This window comes from Mizuhopecten yessoensis, unplaced genomic scaffold (genome assembly GCF_002113885.1).
Source record: "Mizuhopecten yessoensis strain PY_sf001 unplaced genomic scaffold, ASM211388v2 scaffold2401, whole genome shotgun sequence".
Classification (NCBI taxonomy): domain Eukaryota; kingdom Metazoa; phylum Mollusca; class Bivalvia; order Pectinida; family Pectinidae; genus Mizuhopecten; species Mizuhopecten yessoensis.
The window spans coordinates 226524-239341 of NW_018404528.1; the positions used below are offsets into that span (position 1 = coordinate 226524).

At 40.7% G+C, this 12818-nt stretch overlaps 1 protein-coding gene across 1 annotated transcript in view; it reads left to right on the forward strand.

Moving 5' to 3' along the window:
* Window positions 1–12818, forward strand: part of LOC110445876 (tetratricopeptide repeat protein 38-like) — a 34019-nt gene that overhangs the window by 3046 nt on the left and 18155 nt on the right. Inside the window, exons 2-6 of the mRNA XM_021490705.1 lie at window positions 3381–3462; window positions 7385–7556; window positions 8739–8912; window positions 11272–11347; window positions 11894–12013. Of these exons, the coding sequence (XP_021346380.1) occupies window positions 3381–3462; window positions 7385–7556; window positions 8739–8912; window positions 11272–11347; window positions 11894–12013 (624 nt within the window). The remainder of the gene's footprint in view (window positions 1–3380; window positions 3463–7384; window positions 7557–8738; window positions 8913–11271; window positions 11348–11893; window positions 12014–12818) is intronic.

The window sequence follows — 12818 nt, forward strand, 5'->3', positions numbered from 1 at the left end:
CGCTATATATCCTAATCCTACCCTTATATCCTAATCCCACGCTATATATATTCTAATACCACACTATATATCCTAATCCAACCCTATATATCCTAATCCTACCCTATGTATCCTAATCCCACCCTATATATCCTAATCCAACCCTTATATCCTAATGCCACCCTATATATCCTAATCCCACCCTATATATCCTAATCCCACCCTATATATCCTAATCCAACCCTTATATCCTAATCCCACCCTATATATCCTAATCCAACCCTTATATCCTAATCCCACCCTATATATCCTTATCCAACCCTATATATCCTAAACCCACACTATATTTCCTAATCCTATGCTATATATCCTAATCCCACACTATATATCCTTATCCAACCCTATATATCCTAATCCCACACTATATATCCTAATCCAACCCTTTATACCCTAATACAACCCTATATATCTTTATTCCACCCTTATATCCTAATCCCACGCTATATATCCTAATCCTACCCTATATATCCTAATCTCACGCTATATATCCTAATCCCACGCTATATATCCTTATTCCACGCTATATATCCTTATCCCACGCTATATATCCTAATGCAATCCTATATATCCTTATTCCACGCTATATATCCTTATCCCACGCTTTATATCCTAATCCAACCCTATATATCCTTATTCCACCCTTATATCCTAATGCAATCCTATATATCCTAATGCAATCCTATATATCCTTATTCCACGCTATATATCCTTATCCCACGCTATATATCCTAATCCCACCCTATATATCCTAATCCAACCCTATTTATCCGAATCCAACCCTATATATCCTTCTTCCATCCTTATATCTTAATTCAATCCTATATATCCTAATGCAATCCTATATATCCTTATTCCACGCTATATATCCTTATCCCACGCTATATATCCTAATCCCACACTATATATCCTAATACCACCCTTATACCCTAATCCCACGCTATGTATCCTAATCCCATGCTATATATCCTAATCCAACCCTATTTATCCTAATCCAACCCTATATATCCTTCTTCCATCCTTATATCTTAATGCAATCCTATATATCCTAATGCAATCCTATATATCCTTATGCAATCCTATATATCCTAATCCCACACTACATATCCTAATCCAACCCTATATATCCTTATTCCATCCTTATATCCTAATCCCACCCTATATATCCTAATCCAACCCTTATGTCCTAATCCCACCCTATATATCCTAATACCATGCTATATATCCTAATCCCACACTATATATCCTACTACCACCCTTATATCCTAATCCCACACTATGTATCCTAATCCCATGCTATATATCCTAATCCAACCCTATTTATCCTACTCCAACCCTATATATCCTTCTTCCATCCTTATATCTTAATCCCACACTATATATCCTAATCCCACGCTATTTATCCTAAGCCAACCCTATATATCCTAATCCCACGCTATATATCCTAATCCCACACTATATATCCTAATCCAACCCTATATATCTTTATTCCACCCTTATATCCTAATCCCACACTATATATCCTAATCCCATGCTATATATCCTAATCCAACCCTATTTATCCTAATCCCACACTACAGATCCTAATCCAACCCTATATATCCTAATCTAACCCTATATATCCTAATCCCACACTATATATCCTTATCCCACACTATATATCCTAATCCCACACTATATATCCTAATCTAACCCTATATATCCTAATCTAACTTATATATCCTAATCCCACACTATATATCCTTATCCCGCACTATATATCCTAATCCCACACTATATATCCTAATCCAACCCTATATATTCTTATTCCACCCTCATATCCTAATCACATGCTATATATCCTAATCCCATGCTATATATCCTAATCCAACCCTATTTATCCTAATCCCACACTACAGATCCTAATCCAACCCTATATATCCTTATTCCATTCTATATATCCTAATCCCACACTACAGATCCTAATCCAACCCTATATATCCTTATTCCATTCTATATGTCCTAATCCTACCCCATATATCCTAATCTCATCCTATATATCCTAATCCTAACCTATATATCCGAATCCCATCCTATATACCCAAATCCCATTCTATATACCCTAATACAACCCTATATATCCTTATTCCACCCTTTATACCCTAATCCCACGCTATATATCCTAATCCCACCCAAAATACCCTAATCCAACCCTATATATCCTAATCTGCTCCCCTAATCCCACCCTATATACAATGTACAAAAATTCTACGGTTGTCATAATAATATGATGCCATGCTACCCGTCCAGGTTATGACCTTCGGTGCGATGACGCTTTATATTGACACCTGAATGACCCCTGGACACTGTCATCAAAACATACGACTTGTTGCTAAGACGTAAAAACCAAATCTGTTTATCAACTAATCTATCAAAATGGCCACCTAACTAAACACTTGTCTCCGATATGTCCAGATATACTGTAGGACTACTTCTTTTAGTGGACACAAATTTTAGCATATTATTGTCACCCTGGTACAAAATATGTGTCGCTTCCTATCGCTCAATTAAAGAGAAATTCACCCTAGCTGAGTCGGTAGGATGCGGCTAGTACCTGTGACAGGGGCACTTTTACATTGGTGGCCGATTTTATTTGTACACATAGGATTACAGTCGCCTTCTAGCTTCGAGCTAGAGGGAATTTCCATTTAGCTCAGTGGTAGAGCATCCGACTAGGAACCTGGAGATCAAGGGCTTGATCCCCGGTGGAAGCACATCGCTTTCTTTCCTGTTACAAATGGTGTCTGTGGGCCTCCCTGTGGCAACAGGGAGTTAGAACCTGGGTTGTGGTGTTCGAGGGTGAACACATTTAAAAAGGGGGGAGTAGTGTGGCAGATTTTAATTGTACATAGGATTACGGTCACCTTCTAGCTTCGAGCTAGAGGGAATTTCCCTTGAGACGACCTACGAACTAGGTTGTGATAAAGTGGTATATAAGAAACTCAAATTATTATCATTATTGTTATTATTTAGCTCAGTGGTAGAGCGTCCGACTAGGAACCTGGAGATCGAGGGTTCGATCCTTGTGGCAGCACACTATATTCTCTTTCCTGTTACACATTATTAAATTTCAATAGATTAGCGCATCGATGAATTGCGCACTCACAATATATGCAATAGAAGAGTATAAACAGGAAGTTCAATGATCGTAATCGTAATAATGTTTAGCACAACGTTTGAAGCAAAGAAAAGTTAATAAGAAAGCCACTAAAATGTGTACATTTACAGTATTCTTATATCAGTTGTACCGATGTAAAAAGTTTGACAGAACTGATAATGTACGTGATACTGATTGTTCTACACAGTATGTTGGCTGGTATGACGAGGAAAGTTTGGGAGGTTTGGAGGGCACGTGTGTCAAGACGGTGGAGACAGACCCCAATTTCGGTCAGTATCATCTTATCTAATACTTTAGCTGTTATACTGTATATGGTAAAGTTTGCTGCAGTTCAACTTTCACATTTTTTGCCCTCCATAATGAAGACAGTTTAAAATTAATCAGTTGAATATGAATATCAAATGTGAAGGATGAAATGAGTGCTGATCAAATATGGACTCTTTCACCACTGTAGACCATAATGGACTCATCCAGATCAATGCATGGTAGAATCTGCTAAAGTCACATAGGGGTGAAAGGGTTAACCAGATATGATGGCAAAAGTTTGACCGGTTGAAAATTTCTTGGTACCAGGGATATGATATTGATTGCCCTCCAAGTTGACAAACATTGTAACCTCCATTTAAACATAAGGTCACCGGGAAATGGCATGCACTTCCTTAACAACACTTAGCAACGTATAGGAATGACTGAGGGTGCAACATTTACCCTTGTACCTTGATCCCTAGTGGTGTCAGGGTGTGTAGTTGGTGTGTCCAGTAGTAATCCAGTCGTTTCCTTTTTGTGGGAAACTCAAAAGGATGGGGGGTCGGTGGGTAGAATTTCAATAGCAACTTTAGCAACAGCTTACCATCTAACACTTAGCAACGTATAGGAATGACTGAGGGTGCAACATTTACCCTTGTCCCTTGATCCCTAGTGGTGTCAGGGTGTGTAGTTGGAGATCCCTAGTGGTGTCAGTGGGTGTAGTTGGTGTGTGCACTAGTGGTGTCAGGGTGTGTAGTTGGTGATCCCTAATGGTGTCAGGGTGTGTAGTTGGTGATCCCTGTGGTGTCAGGGTGGGTAGTTGGTGATCCCTAGTCGTGTCAGGGTGTGTAGTTGGTGATCCCTAGGGGTGTCAGGGTGTGTAGTTGGTGATCCCTAGAGGGGTCAGGGGGTGTAGTTGGTGATCCCTAGTGGTGTCAGGGTGTGGAGTTGGTGATCCCTAGAGGTGTCAGGGTGTGTAGTTGGTGATCCCTGTGGTGTCAGGGTGGGTAGTTGGTGATCCCTAGTCGTGTCAGGGTGTGTAGTTGGTGATCCCTAGAGGGGTCAGGGGGTGTAGTTGGTGATCCCTAGTGGTGTCAGGATGTGTAGTTGGTGATCCCTAGTGGTGTCAAGGTGTGTAGTTGGTGATCCCTAGTGGTGTTAGGGTGTGTAGTTGGTGATCCCTAGTGGTGTCTTGGTGGGTAGTTGGTGATCCCTAGTGGTGTCAGGGGGTGTAGTTGGTGTGTCCAGTAGTGGTGTCAGGGTGTGGAGTTGGTGATCCCTAGAGGTGTCAGGGTGTGTAGTTGGTGATCCCTGTGGTGTCAGGGTGGGTAGTTGGTGATCCCTAGTGGTGTCAGTGTGTGTAGTTGGTGTGTCCAGTAGTGGTGTCAGGGGGTGTAGTTGGTGATCCCTAGTGGTGTCAGGATGTGTAGTTGGTGATCCCTAGTGGTGTCAAGGTGTGTAGTTGGTGATCCCTAGTGGTGTCTTGGTGGGTAGTTGGTGATCCCTAGTGGTGTCAGGGTGGGTAGTTGGTATGTCCAGTAGTGGTGTCAGGGTGTGTAGTTGGTGTGACCAGTAGTGGTGTCAGGGTGTGTAGTTGGTTATCCCTAGTGGTGTCAGGTTGTGTAGTTGGTGATCCCTAGTCGTGTCAGTGGGTGTAGTTGGTGTGTCCAGTAGGGGTGTCAGGGTGTGTAGTTGGTGATCCCTGTGGTGTCAGGGTGGGTAGTTGGTGATCCCTAGTGGTGTCAGGTTGTGTAGTTGGTGATCCCTAGTGGTGTCAGAGTGTGTAGTTGGTGATCTCTAGTGGTGTCTGGGTGTGTAGTTGGTGATCCCTAGTGGTGTCAGGGTGGCTAGTTGGTGATCCCTAGTGGTGTCAGGGTGTCTAGTTGGTGATCCCTAGTGGTGTCAGGGTGGCTAGTTGGTGATCCCTAGTGGTGTCAGGGTGTGTATTTGGTGTGTCCCGTAGTGGTGTCAGGGTGTGTAGTTGGTGTGACCAGTAGTGGTGTCAGGGTGTGTAGTTGGTTATCCCTAGTGGTGTCAGGTTGTGTAGTTGGTGATCCCTAGTCGTGTCAGTGGGTGTAGTTGGTGTGTCCAGTAGTGGTGTAAGGGTGTGTAGTTGGTGATCCCTAGTGGTGTCTTGGTGGGTAGTTGGTGATCCCTAGTGGTGTCAGTGGGTGTAGTTGGTGATCCCTAGTGGTGTCAGGGTGTCTAGTTGGTGATCCCTAGTGGTGTCAGGGTGGGTAGTTGGTGATCCCTAGTCGTGTCAGGGTGTGTAGTTGGTGATCCCTAGTGGTGTCAGTGTGTGTAGTTGGTGTGTCCAGTAGTAATCCAGTCGTTTCCTTTTTGTGGTAAACTCAAAAGGATGTGGGGTCGGTGGGTAGAATTTCAATAGCAACTTTAGCAACAGCTTACCATCTAAATTATTGACCAGTCTGCAGAAAATCCTACATAAACATTGAAGAACATGCCTTTAAATTTTGTGAAACAAACTTCAGCATGCTGTGATACTATTGTTGAGTAGCAGAACTGAACTTGGTAGATTGACGGCAACCAGGAAGCTCAATTGGTAGAGCATCCGTCTTAAGAGTTGGTGGGTCCCAAGTTCCAACCCTGGTTTGGCTGTGAATTTTTCCGCTCCAATTACATTTGGTGCCGTGACCAACCCTTGTTTCTAGTACTAGGTGAATACTTGACAAGGGGATACCCAGACCTGGGTTGTAAATACTGTTGTCTTCAAGGGCGAGGAAATAGAAAAATGAGGGAGGAATAGAGTGGAACTGCACTAGGTTGGTTGTCAGTGAACAGATAGCTCAATTGGTAGAGTGTCCGTCTAGATCTCGTAGGGTCCCTGGGTTTGAATCTCGTTCTGGCCTTGCATTTTTCTGCCCCTGTTACAGTTGTAAATCACAATCAATGCTCAATATTTACCATTGTATGGCATTACCACTATATAACCCTACCAAATTCAGTTGGCATTCATATGGCTATGAATGCCATGGACCGAATGTTGATGGCATCATTATTATGACGTCATAATTGTTACGTTGGCTACCACTGACCCTCCCTGGGCGATGGCTGTTCTATTCACTGAACAAGCATACACGATACATACATTATTTAAACTAAATGTTGAATAATAGGAAATGTAATGGAATTTTCTATGAGATGAACAGATTCCAAAAATGGTAAACCAAACCTGACCTCATGACTGACTGCAGCTGAAACAGTTTGTACTGCTTCACTTCATCATAAACCAATGGACATTCTCAATGGATATTATTTAATTATCATCAATGTAACCCAGGTAAAAATAAGTGAGACTCCATGACAAGTTTATATCACCCTCCTGTAAAACACTCATGTCTTCCTTTCTTAAGTCATAACAATTAATTATCTGACTTGCTTCTTTAGTTATTAACTAAGACATCCCGAGTCTTTTTTTAAGAGAACAAAACTCCTTATCTCTCAGGCAGATTAGGAATAGACTTAGAGAACAAATCTCCTTATCTATCAGGCAGATTAGGAATAGACTTGGAGAACAAATCTCCTTATCTTTCAAGCAGATTAGGAATGGACTTGGTAAAACAAATCTCCTTATCTCTCAGGCAGATTAGGAATAGACTTAGAGAACAAATCTCCTTATCTCTCAGGCAGATTAGGAATGGACTTAGAGAACAAATCTCTGTATCTCTCAGGCAGATTAGGAATGGACTTGGTAAAACAAATCTCCTTATCTCTCAGGCAGATTAGGAATAGACTTAGAGAACAAATCTCCTTATCTATCAGGCAGATTAGGAATAGACTTAGAGAACAAATCCCTGTATCTCCCAGGCAGATTAGGAATAGACTTAGAGAACAAAACTCTGTATCTCCCAGGCAGATTAGGCTTCACTAATGTCTTGTATTATAGAACAGGAGTATAATCTATTTTTTTATTGTGTGTCATAGTGATGGGTCATGTCATCAAAAATGGTTTGGAAGTTTTGGGGACTGGCCGGACAATCAGACTTGACCAGGAGTTGGACAAGGACATTAAAAAAATGGTCAGTCTGGGCAAGTCTAAGAGTGTCACTGACCGGGAGAAGAAACATGTCAACGCGGTCAGACTCTGGGCAGAGGGGTGAGTTAAAGTGATACCAAACACTTAGAGTTAGTTTAGATTAGCTAAAGCAGTTGTTTTATTTAATTAAACAGCATATTTTTAAATAAAATTTCAGAGGGGTGGGGATACAAGTGTGGAGCTTATATTGCTGGTAATGCATGTTTTAATTATAATAATAATTTGAGATTCTTATATACCGCTTTATCACAACCAATTCGTAGGTCGTCTCAAAGCTGTTTACAAATTATTATCCGTGTTTATAGGGCCTTTGCAACCAGCCAACATCTTTCTGAACTCCCTGGGGATCATACAGCCGGTGTTGCCATATCGGCACTCACAGCTAGCATACAACAATTCTAGCACTGCCCAACCAGGTTCTCATTTACAGCTGGGTAGACTGGAACAAGCGGAGTAAAATATCTTGCTCAAAGATACAACACAGTGCCGTGCCGTGACTCAAACCCGCAACCTTTCGGTAACGAGCCCGGTGTCCTACCACTAGACTACTGTGCCTTCATTACCAGTTGGTCCTTGTTAATTCTGTCAGTCTATGCACCTGTTAAAAATAATTGCTCTCATATTATATTATATTATACGGGCAAGGTATGATATATATCTTGCCCACTACAAGTGCCATGTTGATTATGCTTACATCAATTGTGTATCCAGGGTTGCTTTACTGAATGCATATTGCGGATACTGATTTTGACCTATATTTTATCTTGAACGCAAATCATTTACATACATATTTCCCATGATGCCCTAGCCCTATAGATCTGTTCAGAATGTAGCTGTTGAAATTCACTGAAACTGACGATAATTAGGAGAGAGGGAGTTATTGTTCCTACAGGTGAACTGTTCTGATTGGATGATATAGCATGTGGAGTTGGTTCTTTTTCTTTATTTGGTTATGACATTGACCACACTATGCAGAATTGATACTGTATTCCAGGATTTATTTTTCCAAGTGTTAATTTCGGCCTCCACATTTGATTACTTATTGATGTTTATTGTATGGTTTACTTATACTTTGCTGTAATGAAAAATTTAAGACGAAAATTAAACTCCAGCATTTTTTTTTCAGTATGTTTACACTACAGCATCTGAAATCTAACACTTTCTTATCATGTCATATCTAGCCATTTGTTGGATGGATAAACTGATTGATTTAGCTTATTTGATATTTTCTCCTGTTGCCAGGGAGATGACAGCTGCGACCCATGTGTGGGAGGACATTCTGGTGACACACCCCCAGGACATCCTCGCCCTCAAGTTCGCACACGACTCCTACTTCTACCTCGGCTACCAACCACAGTGTAGGGACAGTATAGCTAGGGTACTGCCATCTTGGAATAAGCGCATGCCCTTATATGGGTAAGTGAGAAATCCTACCATTATATCCATGGGGACGTATATAAAATGTGCCTTCCTTTATATAAGGAAAGCGACTCATAGCCCTTTGGCTGTTCATAATCCTCGTTAAAGAAATAAAGAATAAAATTATATAAAAAAGTAAAAGATGAGCAATTATCCATATAAAATATCCCCCTCCAAAAAGAAGTAGCCAATGGGATAACACTCAATCAGAAGACAATTTTCAATCATACGACTGACCTTTGTTTTGGCCTTTGTACCATTAAAGTATCAACTCATCAAATGTATTTTTACGTGATGTTTTTATATATTTTGTCTCAAGAGCTATGCCACTGAGTTAGTTGACAGTTATCTTTAAATAATAAGAGTGGCCTTGACCTTTGCCCTGATAACTTAAAACATGAACTCGTTCAAGGTAGTTTTATACTTGACCTTGGTATTTAAAGTTTAACTTATTCACCCCTACATATCTAAACTGGACTTTCCCAGTCATTGAATTGGTAAGGTTCAAAAGTAACTTTAGGGGTGAATGAGTAAATAAGAGTCTGTTAAGAAATGACTTATGACATAGGTAATTAATTGACAAATTTTATAAATAGACACAATGACCTTGGCATCGACCTAGGAACACTAAAACTCAAACCTGTCTGAGGAACCCTCATATTTGACCTACATAACTGTTGTGTAAATGTTTGAAGATTTATACAAACTTTTTACAAATGACATTGGTAGAGTGATGAAATGATTGGTTTATGATTTTCTATGGATAGAAAGTGACCTTGATATTGACCTTGGTACCCTAAAACGTTATCTTGCCTCAGGTACTCTCATCCTTTATCTTAGTACAAAGTTCAATCAAAATCTGTAAGAAATGAAGTCACTCGAGTGATGACATCGTTAGAAACCCTCAATTAAAATTCACACAAGTTGCACATATACCCAGCCATATGAAATCTCTTACTCCGCAGGTTGAGGTGTTTTGGGTTGAATACATGCAATATATGCACATACATGATTTGAAGCTAGTATGGTCGGGAATGAGTACACCTTTGTTGCAAGGTTGGTCGAGGTAGATTTTCATATCAAGATTTACCCTGTCCTCATATGACCCTGGCTGTGGCGAGGACCGTCCTCATATGACCCTGGCTGTGGCGAGGACCGTCCTCATATGACCCTGGCTGTGGCGAGGACCGTCCTCATATGACCCTGGCTGTGGCGAGGACCGTCCTCATATGACCCTGGCTGTGGCGAGGACCGTCCTCATATGACCCTGGCTGTGGCGAGGACCGTCCTCATATGACCCTGGCTGTGGCGAGGACCGTCCTCATATGACCCTGGCTGTGGCGAGGACCGTCCTCATATGACCCTGGCTGTGGCGAGGACCGTCCTCATATGACCCTGGCTGTGGCGAGGACCGTCCTCATATGACCCTGGCTGTGGCGAGGACCGTCCTCATATGACCCTGGCTGTGGCGAGGACCGTCCTCATATGACCCTGGCTGTGGCGAGGACCGTCCTCATATGACCCTGGCTGTGGCGAGGACCGTCCTCATATGACCCTGGCTGTGGCGAGGACATTAAATCCTAAACAAACAAAACCAAGGTTTAGACTTGAATGCAGTCGTTGTACCGCATATCAAATGTGGCTTCACATAACAGAAATGCAAAATAGATTTTTTAGCGTGGTCTAGTGATTTTGTGAAATGGTGTATTAGGCATTGACTGTAAGGCAGTGTGTCATATGTATAAAAGCTGTTAGCAGTGTTTTTTGTAACAATTTTTTGTACTTAGAAATAGACACCCGTGTCACTGATCAGTCATTCAGGTGTCAGTTACAGCACATTTATAACAGAATGTGCATTTAATCAGTGTGTAACTTACAGATCTATGTAAACGACAGAATTAAAGTGTAAATAAAGATGGCATGACTAAGGAGGCTGATAAATTATAAATGGAACTACATGTACTCCATTCCTTCTGACAAGATATCTGACACTGTTGATTGGCAGAAGTAACATGTTCCGGGAAAGTTTTAATGTTAAAATGTATGGTAAAATTCTGTCAAAACTGAGGAGGGTGTTGTTTATTTGGAGGGGAGAAGGGCGAGGGGGGTGTAAATTGAAATTTTGACGCAAGGGTTAATCCCCAGATTTATTAGGGGAAGGTGTGCTTGTGTTTTTTCGGGGCAAAGATCAGTCAGTCACTTTTATGATATCTAAAAGAATATCATGGGACTGGGGGCTGGGGGCTGGGAGGGGGATGTGGTGGGGTGGGGGTGAAACTGTTCCCTTGCCCCGCAGGCTCCTGCCATGGTATGTCCTTATAAGGATAAAGGAATGTGATGTTTGTTGATACTTTAGATACCTACTTGGAATGTATGCGTTCGGCCTGGAGGAGTGCAACCATTATCAACAGGCAGAGGTGACAGCACGACAGGTCAGCAGAATCTATTATAAGTTAGGAACTATAAACTATGGCCAAACTACACCAGACTTGTACTTTCTCAGTTCAGTGAGAATAGTTATTGTTTCATATTTATATGATACATTAAAGAGTTTCAAGCATAATAGAATATTACATGTCTGGTAAAAACATTGTATATGACTAATTCAATTTCAGTCACATAATTTCAATAGGAAGGGAAGTAACTATTGTACAATGATATTAAGATCTTTTTACTGTAGCTTAAATCAACTTATCTTTGTATATTATATTATCCTTCTTAGCAAATATTTTAATTTAAAAATAATATTAAGCGATTAGTGGTCATAATTTATATTTTTAACAAAGGTCAAGCTTAAAGAAGGTTAATAGGTAAATCTTGCTTTAAATATTAGACTTAAACATGTGTTTTAAGGATTGGACATGAATCGTAGTGGTGTTTTGATGTATGTTTTACATGTCTTATGTAGGTGAGGAGTTAGGTAGTAAACTCTGTGAAGTTATAAGGAAAGTGTTATATGATTATCATGTGTATTTCAGGGACTGGACATCAATCGGCGTGATGCCTGGTCAACACATGCTATGGCTCATGTCTTTGAAATGCAAGGACGTTTCGAGGAGGGAATCAACTTCATGTCCAATACAGAGAATGACTGGAATGTGAGCTATATACACTGACATTGTGTTACATCGGTTAGATTTGTTATACCCCTAAATTAGATGTCAACAGTTCTGATTTTTTAAAGGGATCTTTCAGGTAAGGATGTCTACTGTAAACTGTAGCATGCATTTCCTATGGAAAAGAGGTCATCACTAAGGAACCCATAGAAAATCATTGATGAATAATAATGTTTAGTAAATAGTTGATAAACTATATAATTGATCTGTGATTGAATTTGTGTCATGATGATTGTCTCCTCTTTGGTACTAAACGGTCATATGGGATGATTGACCTTGTAATCATTTTGACCTCTTTGTTTCAGACCTGTGGGTTGGTTGACCTTGTAATGATATTGACCTCTATGTTTCAGACTTGTGGGATGATTGACCTTGTAATAATTTTGACCTCTATGTTTCAGACTTGTGGAATGACTGACCTTGTAATAATTTTGACCTTTTTGTTACAGACCTGTGGGATGACTGACTTTGTAATAATTTTGACCTCTTTGTTTCAGACCCGTGGGTTGGTTGACCTTGTAATGATTTTGACCTCTGTGTTTTAGACTTGTGGGATGATTGACCTTGTAATAATTTTGACCTCTGTGTTTCACACCTGTGGGATGATTGACCTTGTAATATTTTTGACCTCTATGTTTCAGACCTGTGGGATGACTGACCTTGTAATATTTTTGACCTCTGTGTTTCAGACCTGTGGGATGATTGACCTTGTAATAATTTTGACCTCTGTGTTTCACACCTGTGGGATGATTGACCTTGTAATATTTTTGACCTCTATGTTTCAGAC